Source organism: Pholis gunnellus, assembly GCF_910591455.1.
Source record: "Pholis gunnellus genome assembly, chromosome: 6".
Classification (NCBI taxonomy): Eukaryota; Metazoa; Chordata; class Actinopteri; order Perciformes; family Pholidae; genus Pholis; species Pholis gunnellus.
The window spans coordinates 14351370-14372749 of NC_136532.1; the positions used below are offsets into that span (position 1 = coordinate 14351370).

At 41.3% G+C, this 21380-nt stretch overlaps 1 protein-coding gene across 1 annotated transcript in view; it reads right to left on the reverse strand.

Moving 5' to 3' along the window:
• Positions 1 to 12166: 12166 nt before the first annotated feature.
• Positions 12167 to 21380, reverse strand: part of arb2a (ARB2 cotranscriptional regulator A) — a 142517-nt gene continuing 133303 nt past the window's right edge. The window contains exon 11 of the mRNA XM_079160880.1: positions 12167 to 14587. Coding sequence (XP_079017006.1) covers positions 14427 to 14587 — 161 coding nt within the window. The 3' untranslated portion in view covers positions 12167 to 14426. The remainder of the gene's footprint in view (positions 14588 to 21380) is intronic.

Below are 21380 nucleotides of genomic sequence, written 5' to 3' on the forward strand. Positions count from 1 at the left end.
TTATCACTGTTATCATTATTACTCATCATTATTAGCCTGGTGATTATACTGTATGTGGCTATAACTGCTGTTGCTGTCATTGCGCCATCATTACCAGCACGATGTTAAAGGGAAGACGACTTAGTTCTGTCTTTTTTTTTTTTTTTGGGTCAAAACACCTCCCAGCAGCAGAAAAGCATCAGCGTATATATATATATATATAGCTATATATATATATATGGAGTTGTATCGTTTGCTTATGGTACACATACACAGTCCCAGTATAACGCTGTGATGGAGCTTGAAAGTGATAGTATATATTGATTTTGTGAAGAGGGGGAGTCACCTGCCGCCCTTCCCCTCCCTTCCCCTCCCTCACCCACTTTGACATTAAAAGTTCTGCCATTTTCAGCTTGACCACTGATCTGCTGGTTTGCCATCGTGACCCCTCGGATGCTAATTAAAGTTGAATCCGGTGGAAAAATTAAATAAAAAGCAGCAGACGCAACACTAACTATTTAATCGATTTTGGTTGGATCATGTATTAATCTTGTGCAAACGGCGATCTGGCATAGCATGCACGGCGGGACTGGGATCGCGCTACGGCATGCAAGACACACAGTTTTAAGGGTTTGAGAGCGCTAAACCGCGGCGCTTTGTTGTCGCGTCCCTCTGCGCCCCTGCACGTAAAGACAGCCTCTCCGTCTCAGACCCCAGTAAGCTGTTATTGTTTCTACCTTTGTTTGCTAGATGGCGCTCTGCGTTGTGGGACCCTCTGACACAAGAACCGCCTCATACCCTCTCTCTCTCTCTCTCGCTCTCTCTCTCTCGCTCTCTCTCTCTCTCTCTCTCTCTCTCTCTCTCTCTCTCTCTCTCTCTCTCTCTCTCTCTCTCTCTCTCTCTCTCTCTCTCTCTCCTCAGCTCTGCTCTCAGCGTCCAGAGTCCACCGCTCAGCACAGAGCAGCTTTTCCAGGGCCATTTTTTAACCGCTGCAAACGACTCTAATGTAACCGCTGCGGCGACTGTGCGTTGTAGTGTAATAGGGGAGTTTTATAATTGCACTATCCTATGGCGACTGACATTTCTGTTTGTTTTGTTAAGCTGTGGAATCACATCGATTAAAACCAGCGATCAGCAATGCATTTAAATTGTAATGTAAGCTTATAATAACACAGACTATCGCACACTATTTGGGCTTTAGATAATTAATTGTTTGTTTAAGCGATGTAACGTTGCAGAATATATACACTAATTCAAATTTAAATTATGTTGAAGGGAATAAAAGGACTTTAATTATCCATGTTCTTGTTCATGTTATTAATTTCAGTAAAGACAGGGAAACAGAGAATTAAGTTTGATTACAAAATCAATAAAGCAGAAATTTATAGCAAGAATAAAATCTTTTAAATTAACGGTTAACTAACACAATGTTGAAGGCTGCTTCAAGTCCAGCAGCCTAATGCAAAAACAATGTGTTATTCGCGTAAAAAACTAAAGAAAAAAAGAAGTAACCTTCATACATTTTTTTATATTTTTTAACAATCCAACGATCATCTGTCCGAGTTTATAATCTCTTTTAGATTGGTTGCAACCCAGGAGAAAAAAAGGTCTATTGTATTGTTTGCTGAGTGGCTCACTCTGCTCTAAGATATACTGCTGCAGTTACACTTTCACTAAATAGCGGCTTGTCGGTGTCTGACGTTGATGAATGTGTTGGATACTTGGAGAGCCTTTTACAGCTGTCTTTAAAAGCGCCGTGGCCCCAGACCAGCCACAAACAGATCAGGTGCAGGAGCCTTAATATGGCAGTCAATGACAAAGAAACACACACGTTACACACGTTTGGAAAGAGCCATTTCTGCAAGGAAAAGTACATTCTGTAAACGTTTTATTTTTTGAAATTGAGGGACCTTTTCGGTTGACTTTTGTGATGTAAATTGAAACAATAACCTGCTGTAGCCTACATTGTTTAGAGATGCGTTGGTTTGAGGAAAAACAAAGGAGTGTTCGGTTTAATCTTTTAATGAAAATGAATTTTAGTTTAAATTGGTAGTTGTGTTGCTTTATTACGATCACCAACTGCGAACCGTGTCTTTAAATCATCTTTTAATTTGACAATAGATCACTTGACAGACCCAGAGAATGGATTTCCTCTTATGTGGCTGAAGATAAACACAGTGCAAGTGCAGCCCATGTGGGCTGTTAATGTTGGTTTTGGCTTTTTTCCCCTCACTGTGGCTCCATTTATTCCTCATATAAAGTCTTCTGAAATACGAATGGAAACTCCAGTGTCATAATGTTGAGCCAATTGAAATATTATATGGGAATTAAACGTTGGTTATGTTTTGAGTATGGCAGCTAATGTCGGTAAGTAGTGTATTTATAGTTGAGAAGGATGCATTATTTTATCGACTGTGTCATTAGCTGAAGTGCTCAAACTGTTAGAATGGATAGATGAGGACAGGAGGGCTTCAAGGAAGACATGAACAAGAAACCTTTGGGGAAAAACTTTTCGGGATTGGAATTTTCCTCGGACCGAAAGTCTCTCTACACACAGGCAAGGTTTCATTGTTGATTGAGCTGTATTACCCATTCGTCCTAGTCACCCCCTCCATTACACGCACGCACGCACGCACGCACGCACACACACACACACAGAGTCACACTTCCTCCCCGTTGGATCCTGGGTGGTGTGGCACAGCAGGTTCGCTTGTACTGTATACGGGGCTTATCCACCTGCAGCCCCCCAGAAGACACAAACTCAGCCATGCTTCACCTCATTCCCTCCAAATCCACGTCTTCTCTTACTGCTATTTACACGAGTTGGCCTACACTTTGCTAACACATTATTAGCGAGAGGGGGAGAGAGGGAAGCAGCATTTCAATTATTTCCCCCCCGAACAATGGGCATGAGCCCGTCATACATTTTGAGTGTTTGAGTAAGGCTCTCTTGGTATTTGTTTTCCTCGACTTAACAAGCCATCATCTCACACATGCATATAGAATTGAAATTGCTCAGAGATCCCGCAGGCTAAGGGCGGGTTGCGGGTTCAATTAAGGCGGAATAATGCATTGGGACAAAGCGTATATGACCTCGATTGAAATTGATCAGAAAACGCATTCACCAAAAAACACACAGTAGCCTCTTTGTTTTGACTTAATGTTGCCTCTTTGTATCTGCACCGAGGCCTATTTGCCTCTCTGAAATCGCAAGCTACTTTGATTTTGGAAATCATGCAATGCCTGAATATAAAGCTTATAATTTAATACCACCCAACCTATGTCTAGACTAATTCACTCATTTTTTTGACATATCTTTATTTCCTTCCTTAATCGAATTTGCCACATTTAAGCCGGTGTGTGGATTTTGAGGCATAAGCAGCCATTTGGGCTCCATCCATGAAATGACAGAGAATAAGGTTTGTCATAATTTCTTAAGTAGAAAACAAGATATTTCACCGCCACAGTGGGATTTTAACGAATTAGAATATCTCACTGCTTGCCTGTGATAAAACGGTACAGGATTGAGGCGCTCGCTTGTTAAGTAACTTGCTGTCAGTATAGTTAGCAGTGCTCTGATATGGACGGTGGCTGCAGAGCCTCGTCTCTTGGGGTTTTAATTAACAAGCTGTCTCAAAGCTGTAGAGCTCCATCAAACAGCCTCTCTCTCTCCCTCTCTTTCTCCACCAGTAAATCCCCCTCCCGTCAGTGCCTTGGGCTCTTTCTCAAACTTTAGACATTCTGGTTCCCAAATCAACTTGTTACCACAGTATGTGCACCAGCTGATAGGGTGTAACTACGAGAACATTTGCAAAATATAAATTGCTTGTTTTCTCTTTTTGCTTAGCATCTATTTTATTCACCAGACGTCCACATACTGTACATATTCTGTTGGGTTTGACTTCAAGTCTGACTGGTGCATGAAGAACTGTTGCTTTCCTCTGAAGCTAGTGGGATAGTGAGAAGACTTTTTACAATCTGTTGAAGTGGATGAATTCTTTCAATCTGCTTCACAAATGTCAGATCCACCTTTAACCTGCAAAGTATGTTCTGAATGATCTTTGCACAATAACTCGTTTTTTTATATATATGGATGATAAAAAAATCTGTGGTGGAACGCAACTAAGAGAAATGTTTTACTTTGTACTTTATTTACTTGACAGTTGAAGTTACTAGTAAACAAATTCCGATTTTACATACAAAAGATATAATAGATTTTGTTATGTTGCATTGTTACAGTTACAATTAACCAACAGTAGCCTTAAATGGTTAGCATGAGCTCCACCTCAACCAACTACAACTATAAAATGCCACTCAGACACATGTATCAGCCATAATGATGCAGTTAACACTCACTCACTTGATACTTTCAGTGTGTTTTATCAATAATACTTGTGTACGTTTACTTATATGATATTTTCAATAAAAGACTTCTTTTAATTGGAGTGTTTTTTTATATTGCAGTATATTACTTGCTAAACTACTTCAACACGTTTATTTAAGGATAGGCACCCTCGGTTTCTATATCACCAGACTAATATGGGCAGTTTAAAAATCCACTTAAATGAATTTAGTTGACTACATGGTATTAAACTGGAGGAAGTCAAACAAGGACGGACAGTTCCTTTAAGGATAAAACACATAAAATAAAGTCTTTGCGTAAGCCTGACTGAGTATTGTTTACATAGGCGGTCGGCTCAACAGCCAATGTAAACCGCCAACCTCCTCTTGTATTACAGGGTGCAAGCACTGGTTTCAGAGGAGATTTGTCTCTGGTAAAAGAAGCAGAAACCTCTCTCTCTCTCTCTCTCTCTCTCTCTCTCTCTCTCTCTCTCTCTCTCTCTCTCTCTCTCTCTCTCTCTCTCTCAGCCTATAGTAGTAAAGTTGGTGCTGGGCTCCCACCGTGGCCCAGACGGGGGTAATTTGATAGCAAGGCAAGGTCAAGACAGTGCGCTGTCCATGGTGCTGCGGCGGGGCAGGCTGGATGTTATCATCAAATTAGACAGGACAAGTTTCAAATCGATGCCACCCCCGGATGTCTGGAGACCGCCAGCAGTTGGAGTTAAAGTCCTAACAAGTCCCCCCTGACAGGTCAACACCTCAACACAAACACACACCTCTGATGCTGCAGCCTACAGGTCAGCGGCGCTGTGTTGGCGAGATAAGCACCAATCCCATTGAAGGCTCTAAGTGAAATATAGCTTTAGGTCCACTGTTATTCTGCGGGCTCCGCATGAAACTCGGGCAGCTGAGGCTGGATATCGTGGTTTTATAAAAAAAAAAATTCTACACTTGAAGTTCTTGTGCTTGCCGATTGATTTGACGGTATTCATGTGTCTGTTTGTAGCAGACATACTCACTCACTCACATCTTGGTTTGTAATAAAATACACGCACTTATTGAAAGTGGAACGTTTAGATTAAAGCAGTTTTTAGTTAATTTATTAAACTGGAATTGTAATGGTATGAATGTATATGAAATATAGTTATAGACATAAATGTTGCACGGTAATAGCATAACAGTTTGTTTTTCATCATGACAAGATCAAAGAATTATGCTTTATGTATCCTTTTGATCCATAAAATACAAAAAAAACTTTTATTAGTAATTTTCACATCAAACACGATGTAATTATGGACTTTCTTTCTTTTGCACTACAGTTGCCTGGAATTAGTTGTTGCATTTAATTCGTTACAGATTCTGCAGAATATAGAAAATATTTCAGTTTTAACTGGGTACGTTTTTTTATTATTACTATTGTAGACTGAAATATGTGTTTCTAAAGAACATAACCTTTTGCATCTGCAATTCATAGGTTTGCTTCAAGTTCTCAAAGAAAATAGTTTTAAAATGTATGACAATGTAATTCAATTCTATATCTTTATTTTTTATTTGTAATCATATGTATCGATTTAACGTCTCGTTGCATACTAAATAATGAAACCTTTGGATAACTCGACATTGTTCGAATAGTAAAAAAGGAAGAGCTGCACTTTACTATATATGCATTATATGTATCACAGAATAAATGGCATTAGTAACAAAGCATTTGTGAAAGATCAGAAGTGAATGAGTTGAGAGGGGATCTCTCAGAGAGAAGGGAAGAGGGCACTGATTAGAGCTGCTGCCAATCTGTCACCACCTGACAGCTTTTGCTGCAGGGATAAACAGCAATAAAGTCGAGTTGGCCGCTGAGTCGTTAACTTCACACACACTATCACACGCGCACAGCTCGCCACCGGAGGAGCAGGTAAATTCACTCAACTCCTCACAGGGCCCCGCTCGCCTATCATCGCCTCTGTCTCCCTCCCTGCATGTCAAACTACCCCTTCCTCCCGTCCTTCCTCCGTCAAACTCTCCTCTTTTCATCCTCCCTGCTGACTCAGGTAGCGAACACAATGAGGACCTCAGCGACTAGAAAGAAAGCTATTCAACCGGATGGAGAGATTGTGGACGGGAGAGAGAGAGAGAGAGAGAGAGACAGCGAAACGTTATATTTGAATGGCTGATAAAGAAATGAAATAGGTGGGAACAAAGTCTAAGCCGTTGGGATGGGAAGGCGGGGTTAGGCATCAGACAGCAGGCTGCAAGGTGACTGCAGGCCCTTTAATAACACAAGTATATTAACTCGCTTAACCACGGAGATTCAAAATGAACCCAACTTCACTTAAGGGGCCTCGCAAACCATGAAATGCACATCAAAACATACACCTGGCAATCCCACCACCTATATTCCTCCAAGCCCGCTCCCCCCTCTCTCTATCCGAGCTGTCTGTCATGGTGTGGCCCGGCTAATTTGAGTTCATTGGATGGCAATAATTTCATTTAGACCTTCATCTCTTTTTGGGCTGGATGTAATGAGGATGCAGGGTGCTGCCAGTGAAAGGCCGCTCCCACAGTAATAATAACTTGGATCATATTCTTACCGCACGCACCGCCGTGTTTATCCTCGGAGGGCTGCGTCCACATGATGAAACTCATCTATAATGTGTGATTTAATATCGCGTTGCACTCTGTTTTCTTTCCTAGAGATTTTAAGCCAAAAAGAGAGAAGACGGTGGGCTAAAGCGTGGTTTAGCTCAGAAGATGCCCTGAAAAAATTGTTTTGAGAACACATCTCTCATTCTATATTGAACTCTTGAGTTATTTGTTATTTTTACACGATTTCCAAATATTTAAATAAACAATATTTTCCGAACAAGGGGAAATGAAACAGGGAATACTGACTTATTTGACACTCTGACAGATGTAATAACTTTTTACGTTTTCAGAAAACATATTTAAGAGAAATATGTATGTGTATATAATATGGGGCTGATGATTCTTTAACAGACAAAGGCAGTGTGTAACCGACAACTAATCGATATCTCACCAACTCCAATGTGATATTGATTTAGGGAGGATTGTATGTTAAGGATTTCTGGAAATACCTCATTAATTTGTTGCTTTGAGTGCAAGAAAATATTGTTTCATATACAGCTGACCTCCTGTGATTTATTATGGTCGCTTAAAATAAGACTGAGCACTTAGTTTTTTTCTCATGGATGAAAAGACAGTTCTGGAGTTGTCGTTAGTACACAAAGATGGTTTGTAAGGAGAATGAATCTCCTTTTCTTTCTACAAAACTCCACTTTGCAGTAGTAAACCTAAAAAGAAACTATGAATACAATTCTATAAAGACATTTTTTTTGTATCTTCGTATAAGTTTATTTTGTCTTAACTACAACCACTTGCATTTTCGATTGATTTTTCTATTGTATAATTGTATTTTTATTAAATCCATTTAGATATTCTCCAAAAGCGTCCTATATGATAACGGATTATCCAGGAATTATGAATTAATTATTTTGTTTTTCGTTTAAATGAAATTAATATACTTGGTCACCTGTTAAGAAATATAATGCACATTAGATTTATACAGTATATTTACAATTTAAAATAAGGCATATATATTTTATAATGCCATATCATTTATTATGATATTTTAGTGCAGTGTATAAGGTCGGTCGATACGGAATTTAAGTAGAAATATTAATTTAAGAGAACACACATACAAGTGACAGTATATTTTATTATTTATGATGATAATGAGTTTAGCTTATTGGTCCTCTGTTTACAAATACCATTTTTATTTTTAATCGATGGGTTAAAAAATATAAAAACTTTTTAAATGGCCATGCTCTTAACTCGTTGAAAAAGAAAAAGACAAGATACAATAAAAACAACTTGGGAATAGTTCACAGGTGATTCTGAGATCTGCAGAAGCACATTCACGCTCCTTTCAACTTTTTATTTGTATTATGAAGAAATACCGGACGAAATTGTATTATTATTATTATTGCATCACAATGAACGTTTCTTTGTGATGGCCAATTGCGCACATATTAGAAGAAGACACAAGCAAACACACAGACATTCACGTGTTGAATTAAAATTGGCATTTGTCGATACGCTATTTCAAATCTGACGAATTACACAGTGCTACATATTATTGGTCTTAATTTTTCCGATATTCAGTGTCATGTTAGAGCCTGAGAAAGGCCCGATCACAGGCCTACCAAGAGCCCCTTCATCCTGACTGCCATTCATCAAGACAAAATGACCAATTTTCCCCAGCAAGCCGTCGGTGGCCTGTTAAACTAGGCCAATGGGCTGTGTTATACCTCCTTTCCTGCCTCCTTCATCATTGGTTGCCTAACACTGCTTCACTGAAATCATCAGAGTATAGCCCCAAATCTTAAAAGTCAGAGCCCATTCTTCAAATGTATTGCATTTCAGAGGGTGTTTTTTACTGCAGGAGTCCTTAGGCCAGCAGAGTATCAGAGGAGGTGTAATTGAGGGGGCGGTGAGGGGATAGAGTAGCGGTCCGCCTGAAAGCTGCCATTAAAGCCAAATGGACTGAACACCGTAAAACGGCTATGCCAACAGCTGTCCCACAATCGGAGTCTTATATGCCAGGATCCTCAATCACGCGCCACACACACATTAGACCATGCCGCTGATGTAGTGGCTACTTAGAAGTATTAGACAGAAAACCCGAGAACATAAAACACCAACGAATAACATGCACGGGAATCTCCCGGTATAGGCTAATATTCGCATTATGTTCATAGTTGACTTCAGCCTAGTTGTGCTTCTTGGTGATTTGGGTCTATGAAGGCATTTTTTACCTCTGTACAAGTCTGGCTCTTCTTCTAACAACCGGGGGAATTGCAATTTTTGCTGGAATAGCCGATTTGCTTTGCATATTTCCACACATGATAGTCCTTTTTCATAGGAGCCCCAAGACAGGTGAGACCAAAGGGAGAAGGATAACGGGACACCCTTTATGTTTCTGCGTGTGTGCGCGCGAAGAGGGAAGCTCAGGACATCACAAAACAAGCCTTGCACCAATTCTCTTTTGCGTGAATTTGCTTAAAAAACTTTAATGGTCCATATATATATATATATATATACATACAACTGGCACATCAAATGACGCATATCATTAAACAGATATACATTTAATAGAAAAAGTATATGCACATTTGCATGTTTATGGGGATTCTTGTATCACTTAAGAGGCCCAACACCTGTGCCCAGACCACATCTCTCTGCACCTTCCTGGCCCCGAAGAATAAAGCCCAGTCCCACTCTTTCCTAAATGTGATGTCTCTCGTCTCAGTCTGCGAGTCCTTATTAGAATAGAGAAGGGGAGAGGCGATTGAAGAGGAGTTGTTTCCACTGGATTAAATGGTTTCTCTGCAAGTCAATGAATATGTAATGATGTCTAACGAAACCGGCCAGTGAGTTTTGTGCTCTGGTACACAGGCCCTATATTAAAGACCTCTTCTGCTGAGTAAAAACACAGTATAGAGCCGGGCCAGAGAAAAGAGGGGCAGAATAGGGGAAGGGGAGAAGGGATACAATCTTGAATGCAACGCGAAGCTTAAGCCAGACATTCTCCCTCAGTCAATGGATGAAAAAGTATTTGCTCACGCACTGAGAGAGGGAGAGAGTCTTTCTTGAAGCAAGAGGGGGGGGGGGGGGGGGGAATTTACATTTTTTAAACTGCTTTGGAAATATTGTTTCTGATAAGCAGTCATGCCAATAAAGTAATTGAATTGATTTGATAGAGAAGGGGCGAGAAGGAGAGAAAGAGAGTTCCTCCACCATGATTGTTTAAGATATTTCTCCCTTAGTATACCCGATAAAACATTGATTGTTGCAGTTAGTTGACCCGTAAAATGTGGGGGTTAGTTTTCTCTTCTGAGCTGAGCATATAATTATGCAAATAGTGATCTGACAGTGATCCGCTGGAGGAGTGCTGAAGGAGGGGGGGGGGGGCTGTCAGAGGGGGGACATACCAACTTTGCCTGGTTCCTTTGGAAAGAGTTCATCTTCTGCATATCAGAGTGGGCCAGCGCGAGCAAGCGTGACAACAACTCTCTTAAAGTAAAAATTGAAATATCAGGCTGTGGCAGCACAGGGGTTCCCCAACTTTTTCATGTCAAGGGCCCTACTCAACCCACCCACCCACTCCTCCCCAAAATGTGCCATTACAGCACAGACCCCCCATTTGGCAGGGTTTCATCCTAAAGCTCCGCAGCTGATGCTATTTTCTGTTGTAGATATGAACATGTGTGGAGCTGTCTGTAACTGTCTGTACGACAATAGCTGTGAGAGTGAAACCTATAATCAAATCAGTCATACCTATTATAGATTCACACGCTGCGCTAACTTCTAGCGAGTAAAAAGACAGACGCATCAGACTGTTCTCGTTTGGTTAGGGGATCCCTCCTCGGGAAACCACCAAGAGGAGCCTCAACCAGCACAGCACCCCGGAGGCACGATGAGACCATCGCTCTCTTTAGAAGTGTGGAGACAGCTAAACGTGACAAAATGAGGATACACAAGTTAATCTGAATACACAGGGCGCTCAGAGAATCACGTGAAGATAACTGATATCTAAATGCTTAGAAACAGGATTACAGATGAGCAAATTTAGAGACTCCAAAACTCTTGAGGCAGTTGTGATCTAAACTTACTTTAAACAACGTTTTATGTTGCAATATAATCCGTAAAATAGAAATAGCCTTCAAGCTATTGAACAAGTCGTAATGCATCAAATAATTCCTGGCCTAATATATGATTCATTTTTTCTGTGTATAAGTCGCCTGCCTTTGATGATCAGCTGTCTGGAGGTCATAATATGTGGTAACACCACATCATTGTTTTGGAAAAGAAAGCACTAATTTTCACAAATACAAGAGAGTTTTCTTTGTCAATATCACCGTTTTGTTAAATTAGATAGTATTCTCTTCAGGACGTTCTAAACACATTTGTTAATCAGAAAGTTGTGTAATGTATGCCTGTGCGCGCGTGTGTGTGTGTGTACGTGTATGTGTGTGTGAGATTAAATGCCTCTCTTTAATCAGTGGCCTGACACGGTGTGAGGGGGACTCGCCTGGTTCCACTTGTTGTTCAGGGGTTAATGGAAAAGATTTCTAAAGATTTATTGAGGGGGCGTTTAATGACCTGATCGGTTTCACCGTGTGAAAACAAATGATGCCGTAAAACCTCGCTGAGTTGGAGGGGGGCTCACTTTGCCAAAAGTAATGACCAAAAAGAGTGGAATTACTGTTTATAGTTTGTTTTCCTTTTGACACACTTAGTGACTTAGTTACTCCCTCAATAACGATCAGTTTAAAGATAGTGCTCTTTTAGAGTAGCCTGGCCTAGGACAACTTTTAAAATCTCAAACTTTTATCTACTGCTTATTAACTTTTAAAAAAAAAACACTGAAATAATGCTAAATTGGTGGTTTGAACTGTTTAGAAACACGACAAAAGACACTTTAACACTGGCTGATTGTGTGGCAGCAAATTAATGGGAGTTGGTCGTACCTCTCGGTTAGATTTCATAGAAGTCATGTGAGATGATGACTCAGGTCATTTTTCACTCGGAGCTCGACTTTCTCGTCCCGCTGCACTCGCTTTACACTTTCAGCCACATCTTTGTCTCTCTTCGGTTCAATCGCACCTGACTTCTAGTAGCCTACTACTGATGTATTTTTCCACACATTCCTAATGTGCGCTGTTCTGCACCAGTAACATAGCCTACTTCTGCAAGAAAAACACGAGGGAATAAAAAGCAAAACGAAAGAAAAATCAACAACACAATAGGAAAATATGTACAGTTTAAAAAGCAAGATGCAAAAGTTCATTTTATTTGGTTTCGACAGGTTTAATAGGTTAATTGCAAAAATTAAAATCAACTTCAAAATCATTTTAAGACAGCCGTTTAAAACCAAGACGGGTCAAAAGAGAATGAAATAAACGTATAACAATTTCATAAAATCCAAAGATGTATGCGATAAAAACAAAACAGCCCTGTTCCTAAAACCAATATAACATATACACCATCTGCAAAATATAGAGACTTCGAGAGTAATTGACAATATTAGTCCCCTTTTATTTGCAGGCTGTGCTTTGGATTTGGGCTGCTCTTACATCTTTAGTTCCATTCACATATGGCTTGCTGGATATTATTAAAAACAGTGAACATGGTCCTGTTTATTCCTAAGGCAACAATATACAAATTATGGAGAGAAACATGAACTGATTGTAGCTGAAAAGCAGAAAGATGAGCAATGGTATCTTGCAACGAAACTCATCAAATCAAATAATAAGCAAACTTCTTTGCTAAAACCTGGAGAGATCGGAATCAAATTAAAAGGAAATTAGGCCTGCAACCATCAGCCACAGTTGTCTCATTACAGCGGAAAGATAATCCACAAAAGCCTTAAACCATACACACAGGACAGGAGAGGCAGGATTTCACAGTGTAAAAGTTAAACAATGGGAACTATTTGAAGTAAAAAAAGAAAGAAAAAAGGGTATATATTTGAGAATGTGTCTAAGGTATCATAAGATTTAGTATCCGGTTTGAGTTTTTACTAATGTCATGACACATTAGAAATGTATTCCATTAAGCCTTGAGTGGTTTATAAAGCACACCAGCCTTGTGGAAAATTTATATCATGTTTGTGTCACAAAGGCAGATTATGTGCAGCTGAGCAGGGAGCTGACTTTGTCATTTCTAAGTACACAAGAAGAGTGCTTTGGTGGGAGGAAAAAATAGATATGTTACATTTTTCCAACATCTAAAGAAATATCATTCAGGCTTAGAATAATATTGAAATCTTGGATTTCCTGACACGTGTAAGTCGATATATTGAGGCTTTATGAGTGTTGTGAGCTGACTTCTGGCTCCTGTTAAAATGAGAAATCCCTCAAACCCATTTTGATGCTTGACTTTAAGTAATTTTAAATATGCTCAGTGTCCTGCATTTTCCCTATTCAGCACAGGTTGTGTTTGTTTTATTTGTTTCATCACATTCAATCATCTGGAGACATCAATTTCAAGGATATCAAATTGAAAAAAAAGATACACATTTATAGTAAACAGAGAGAGATGGACTCTCCACAATTTTGCAAATCAATCCTAGAGATATTCTAAGTAAACACTTACAGCTCAAGTATTGGCTTAATATTAGAAACAAATCAAATAGTGTGAATGTGTGTATGAGACATTGCATTCAAATTTAGCTCAAAGTTGAGAAAAATAAATATCTTATTATAAGCACTGCAATTCCAGAAATGTCTGGCACAGCGTTGAACCACATTTTACACACAGCTGAATGAGAAAAGTCCAGTTTAAAAACTGACTGCATGTGCGGAGGAGTTGGGAACGAAGAAGTCATGAAAACAACTCCCTTTGTTAAAACAAAACAAAAGGTCACCAGTTAAGAGTGTGTGTTCACACAAACACTTGTGGTAGGTAAGGGCTTTGAAAAAAAGCAGAAGACGGGCACTGATCAGGTTGAAATGATATTGAACCTTAGCAGATGATACCATACAGCATGAGCTGATGTAGGCGAAAGAAGCCCAGGCTTTAGGACCAGGGGGGGAGAGGGAGAGGCTGAGCAGTGCAGACTGGAGGGCAGGCGGGGCATTAGCTCAGTTCAGGCTGATGTCAGGACAATTAGAGGTGCACCACAGCGCATTGTACACAGCGCCTGTCAGCCTTAATCTCTGTTGCCGTGGCCCGTACCCGCAGCCAGGCCACAGCCCACGGGAAGCGCTAACACTCAAGCCCATATTGCTTTGACAGTTGCGCTCATCTAGAAGTAATGCAAAACGTTATTGTGATGTATACATGGTGACCCCGTACTCTTGTCTCTTACAACAACAAGGCTATGTGTGTGCACAGCCAGGGAGGGCTGGAAGGGAGAAATGACACTCGGGGAGAACAGTGAGGAGAGAAAGATGGAGGGACATTAACAGAGGGAGAAGAAAAATAGCAGAGAGGATCTGGCACCTTAGCTTCCCTTTCTGCATTCCCCCCTTTGATCTCTTGCAACCGCCCTCCCTCTCCTCTTGTTCACAGTCATTTTTATCGGTCCTCTACAAATCTTGGTGTTTGTTTTTGAGGGAGCTGCTGCGTGTGGTGACAATGTTGGAGGTCTCCACCGCCTCCTCGTCCTCTTTCGCCTCCAGGACCTCGCTGAAGAACCTGAAGATGGAGTTGAAACTCATCCAGGAGGTCAGCTCGTGGCGCTCTGTGCCTACAATGTAAAAGACCCACACACAAACATAAGCATGAGCAGGGTTTACAACACATTTGCTTACCGTAAAGCTGTAGAAAAAAAGAAAAAGTACAGTGGACAGTCTGACATATTCAAAAAATGTAGCTGTTAAAAGATTAACAAATAAACAAATACCATTAGAAGAGATTTTTTGTCTCGTAAGGCTCACCACTCTCACAATGTACTGCATTGCTCCATGCAAGTCTAAGGCCTTTTCCATGAGAGCCATGACAGCCTATGACCTATTAGTCCAAGGGGACAGTCTTAATATGTTATCTAAGTGGATACCTGATAATCAACACCACAGCACGTCCCTCTTTCCATCTCAGGCCTTCCAACAAAACCAGAGTTACGCACAATGGGGGCACTTTGCAAAACCAGTGGAGCGGTGGTCATTCATTCTAAAGGGCTGATTAAGGATAGGCAAGACAGAAGCTGGAGAGACGCAACTAGTGAGCATATCAAGTGGTCTGGCGGTGATGGGGGGGGGGAGGCGGAAGGGCTGGGTTTCCCTCTGACCTCCTCCAGGTTAGCCAGTTCCCAAAGTTGGGGTCACACTGAAGCTTGAAATCTGGTACATGCGCCTCGGGTTCCTGCCGGCCTCAGGGGTAAGGGTATCGCTGGCCAAGCTTTTTAGTTGGATAGCTTGCAAACTCAATGGCAGTTTCTATGTTTCCCCTACGCCAGCTAGTCCTGCTACAGAACACCTCGGCTCTGCATCGAAGCATCCGTGATGAGGACAGATCGTGGCTGCAGCTGTTGCCCTACTTGTCTCCTACTCCTGCTCGCTAACCGTTCAGCGAGAGCGCTAACAGATAATGGCTTGTTTCTGCCGCCGCTGGCTAGCGGCTCAGCTGCTTAGCAACACAACTGTAACTGGACTTGAGAAGCCATATTGAGGTGCCCTCTCGTTTCCCAGAGGGAGAATAGGTTTGCCGCGAGATGATATTAAGAGTTTCATCCCTTGATAGATGGATCTAAGGAAAATTTACATGTGTTTACAGACCGAGGGATGAGTGAATACAAGCCTTGAAGTAATGAGTTTTCTTTTTTGAATCCTTATTTGCACAGTTGTTTTTTTGTTGGGACCTGCATTTGTTTTTAAGATAAGCAAATTTAAATGTGTCTCTACAATTTTCTCGGGAGGATAAAAAAAAAAAAATGATCAGCTTAGTATCTGAAATCAGTTAGGGTTGTAAGAAAACAACTGGTCCCTGCGGAAAAGAGATGAAGACCACGACCCTTGTGGCTGAGTCAAATCAGTAGTACATTAAAAAATACCACTTTACTTCTGCTCCTCTGTTCAGTGCCTTTCTCCTGTGTACATCCGATCGGCTATAAAAAGCTAGACTAGAAGGCCACAGGGATACAATTAGGAAGCCCCTTAAAGTCTCTCTCACCATAGACAGGCCTCTGATGACCACTGCACTGACCCCATGTTTATTAGATTGACCCCTGCCTGCACGCATTAATGGAGATGGTGTGCGTGCAAGTGTGTGTTTGTGTGTATGATTGTTAGACCGGGGGTAAGTGTGTGGATTTTGGTTCAGTTGTTGCCGGTGGTGTGTGTGTTTGTGTAATTTTGTGTGTACGAGTATGTAAGGGGTTCTCGATCACTCTGAGATAAGGGACTGTGCTGCACGCTATATAGCAAGCAGACTGCAGTCAGTGCCTTGGGTTAAATTTACTGGCCTGGCAATCATGGGAGTCAATAACCCTGCACTCTCAGTGACTCTGCTACCTGTGTCGGGCTCAACATAACACCCAACCCTGGAAAACAAAGACACAGCCCTCTCACACCTCTAATCTATCATTTATATCCAATTTGAGGCACTGTGGTCTTTTTCCACCTCCTCCATTTTCCCTGTTTTATCGGTCTCTCCCTCACTAGTGTTTTTACTTCTGTTTTGTGCTTTTTTTCTCCCGCAGAAGCGATCAATGCCGCAGCGTTCTCTCATTCACCCTGAACTGGTGGTGAACTCCTCCGGAACGCCGCCAGCCTCTCCACCCTATCCCTTCGCAGTCCGGGGTCACCAGGGGGGCGTCTCTGTGCCAATATGCAGATGAGCCTGTGCCCCTCCAATGACTCTGGTGTTAAGCTCCACCCCTCTATATGGTGGAGCTCCCCCACCCTACCCAACAACACTCGCACGCATAGAGGCATAAACCCGCTCACACACTGGCTTAAATAGGCCTTTAACAGCTTACTTCCACTCTTCCTTTAATAGCCAAAGTGTGTCGAACCTAATGGATGTTGTCAAAGCTAAGACGTGACGACTGATTTAGAGGAGGAACCCCGATGACCAGGCTTCAATAACCACTAAAGACTGAGAGAGAGAGAGAATTACCTCAGCTATGCCACAAATCAAAGTAATATCTTTAAAAGATATGGAGATCGATGAAGTGTCATCTGGCTGAATCTTGTGTGTAAAGTGAAGCCATAAACAGCCAATGAGTACTACTTTATCCCCAATCTTACTCCCGTACTGAAAAAGTTTTTTTTTTTCCGTTAACAAGCAATTGATTTCATGTATTGTTAAAACAAGATATAACAGACAAAAAGCGGTTCCATTTGAATCAGTTAAATTACAACTTGTATCTTGTATTTAACTGATCAAACTTTCTTGCATTAACTGTGAATCAATGAAGTTGCATGTGCTCATTTTAACAAGATCATTGTAATTGCATTAATTTAATAAAGTTTATCGTCAATGCAATTATGTCCTCATTTATTGTAAATACAATAATAGTGTTACTGTGCGCTCCATAACATTGGGTATTGTCATGGGAAGTACAGAAAAAAAATGTCTACTTTCACAATGTGTTTGTAATTAGCATTAGGCAATGGCAAGCTTAGCAGAGATTATTTCTGCAAGCAGAATGATGATGGCTGTAACCTTGAGGTGAGGCAACGCAACACACACACACGCACACACACACACACACACACACACACAGAGCTCCATGATGATGTTTCATTGTAGTGCAGGAAAAAGCAGGTATGTGGTCTGTGGTGTAAGCTCCCCTTCCGTGCTCTCTGTTCAGGTCATGGCAGAGTTTCAGTCCGGCGGCGAAACCTGCGCCCTGTGTTTGAACATTCTGTGTGTGTTGTCTGAGCTTGGTGAAGCTGCCTCATTATGTGACAGGCAGAAGAGAGTATTTGATCCAGGATATTTAGCCTCCTCCACTCTGTCACAGCCACTGGAGCCCTCTCAAGGTAATTGACTGACTGTTTGATCTCCATGTGACTCTACACTGGTACAAGACGCTGACACGCACACACACACACACACACACATGCACGCTGACACACACACACACACAAACACATTCGTCACTCGCTAGCGTCTACTAATGGGTGGCACACACTCACACATACATTCACTCACACGTGTAGCACAGACCCACTGTACCCTCCCCCAAAACACCCAACCATCCAACACAATCCCCCAACACACACACGCACACTGTTGTTATCACTTGTGTGCAGAGAGGTAAAGGAACAGAGGAGGAGAATTTTGCGCTGTTAAAAAGGAAACAAGGAAACTCCTCCATAGCTATCGGCCATGCTTTCTTCCCTTCGCACCAAACGCTACATGCTGTTACAAATGGTAATCGGCTCTGATTGTCACAAATTTCAAAACAAACGCTAGGTGACTGAAAAGCCAAAGTGACGCCCCGAGTGATACTCCGACAGAAAGCCAGAATCAAAGCATGCCGACTATAATTAGGTTCCATCTGGGCTACATTATTTAAAGCCGCACCAGTTAATTGCTTGTGTACAAATGGCCTATTTTATTTGAATCAAACTTTTTTTGTGATTCGTAATTACATTGATGTGAAGGGGGCCATATCTCTTTACTTCATGTATAATATAAATACATATTCAAATTATTAAGAGGATTTTGAGACAAGGGAAATGTAAAGCAATGATACTTTTATTTGTGCGAATTGAATTCCTTTAAACAATTATTAATACAATTAATCAAATATACTGACATTTGGGTTAAACATTTAATGAGCTTCAATTAAAAAAGGAGACGAGCAATGATGTAATTGTGAGGCGAAAATTACAAAAACAGAATACCTAACAGGACTGATGCACATGATAATATTGCATGCAGAAGCAAACATTTTCTCATTTCCTCTTGTCAAAGTTTTCATCAAAAATCTAAAACAAACAGTGTATTTTCTTATTGATTTCCTATCGACGGTAACCTAAGCTTTTGTTTTATCTCAATGTGAGGCAGAGCAGTGCGTCGGGGTGCGAGCCCCGGCGGGCTGCAACCTTAGCCGGGCTGCTTTTTGTGGAAACTATCTGTTGCATGGATCAGCGGTGGGGAATCGCTATCTGTATCCTGGTTGTCAGACGATCGGATTTCCGCCCCTGACACTCTCTGATATTAGATGATCTTCTATGCTGTGTGTGAGAGTATGTGCACAGTGTGTGAAGACACCGTGTGTGTATTAGTTACTATGTGTGCGTGGTTGTCCATAAGAAATGCACACGAGCATACAGTCAGTTATTCGTGTTGTCATCTTGCTTGCCGACATGCGTAAAGGTCAAGAATGTCATTTTGTCCCACGTGGCTGTCTGTCGAAAGGGGTAGGACATGTTGCCACTGGAGACGAGGTCAGAGAGAGCCCAGGCAGGTGACAGCCGGTCAGCCACACTGCCAGAGCAACTCTGTCCTCTTCAACAAAACATGGAGGTGTTGTCCTCAGTCAAAAAGCTAATTAAGAATCAAAATTCAACCCCCTCCCCACCACCACCTCTCAATTTCCATTCAGGGTGAAGACATCCACATCAAATGGACAGAGAGCGTACCGTAGGTATTATCAGACTTTGTTTGCGATGCTATGGGTCTTAATTTTGTTTTTTTAAATCGACATGGTACTAAGCCTTCACATGTCTACAGGGGCAGGAGAGACACAGATGCATCACAAACGAAAAATACAAAAAATGACTAAAACAGAGCTCATTTCATCAAACCGGTAATACCACTGCTGCTTCTTGAACGCCATTCATTTTTAATGCTCGTCGGTAAGCGGGGTCTGCTCCCCGCTTACCCCCCCACATCCGTCTCCCTCGTACTGCTTTTAATTACTTTGCTTATTATTGTGTGTTGTGGTTAGACAAAAACAAGGCAGAACTCATTACACATCCAGAGATGAGGAACCTGAATCACTAGCTACAGGGGCCGCTGAGGGGACTCTGTATTTACTCAGAATAGAATACAAACAGAAGAGAGACGTGGGGAAACAAAATGGAAAGAAAACCCAGAGAGAGGAGAATATCACATTAACTTGTTGAAATCATCATCCAACGTAAGCTGCTTTACATTCCATATAATAATTCCAAAAATTCCAGACAACAAGGACTCCACACAAAAGACAGTGCGGCACTGTACTTCTCCTTTCTTCGTCTTTCTCCTTCTGTTCCCTCCCTTCATCTATCCTTCCCTACTTGCCGCTTCCATACCCAGACTGCACTGAGTGCTTTTTTATTTTAACGTGAATGAGTGGCCTTGGCCATCATAAAGGACCCTCGTTTTTATAGACTTGGAGCGCAGTATTTACAAGATAACCCTGGACCAAGGACAGCGCAAGCTATTTGATACCAGTGTCAGACACTCCCCACTCCTCTTCGGTAAGAATCCAAAGCCCGAACATGCCCTCGCTTCTGACATCACCTCTCAATGTCAGCCGTTTTACTGGGGATGAGACACTTTGGAACAAGAGCAAGACAGCTCAGTTGCACCTTTTTTCTCCCTTAATTTGTAATAATAATGACGTTAAATTATGTTTTATTTACAAAGTGCAATCAAAAAATAAAATTGAAAATTCAAGTTAGCACTATATATAAGCAACATCTGAAAACATGTTGCTATGAATTTGTCTCTACAGTAACATCAGTCAATATGAAATAAATGAAAAACAGAATGACTATAAAACTGTTTTAATTCAACTTAAAATCCAATTATTTCTTTATATCAACAGCAGGACATTGTGTCTTGTTTCATCAGGAAGCCATTTGGAGAAAAAGAAAGAGAACAATCTGTACAGAGTTAATGGCAAAATTACATAAAATATGAAATTTGGTTAAAAGGGAGACTTTGAAATTATAGTCTAAGCACACCATTTGCTCATAACAACCAAATCCATCTGACAACACCAAGAAACACACAATTGTGACAATGTCTTTGTCATAGAAATATTCATAAATTTAGCATCTTTGCAAAACAATCAGATGCACACAACACAATTTCTGCCATTCCTTTCATTATAAACCATTCTTCTGTTGCTCATCCATTAGGGGGGACAAATGTTCACTCCGGCATGTCCAAGATTCACTGTCAGTTTCTGTTTTAAACATGTGCGTATACCTGTACGTATGTGACAGAGAGAGACATAGAAAGAGAGAGATTGAGTGACTGAGTGTGCGTACACATGTATGTGTATGGAGGGGCCTTGTTGGGAGTGCCACCCAGACATTAGCACTGTAAACAGTGTAGGCCTCCTTCCCTGTCCAGGGCCTTTGTTCCATCTGCACCACCATTGGTCGGGACTTAAATGGCAAACACTCAGGGGCTGCTAGCTCGCCTGACACGGTTTTGTTTTTGGCCTATTGAGGGGCAATGGAGAGCTTCTGTTTCTATGCCCGGGCACAATGTGTCTCAAAAGCAGCATGGCTGAAAAGAGAGGCCCCCACAAAGACTGTCCATTAGTGGAGGCACTGCATGCATGCGTATACGTGCACTCACACAGGCAC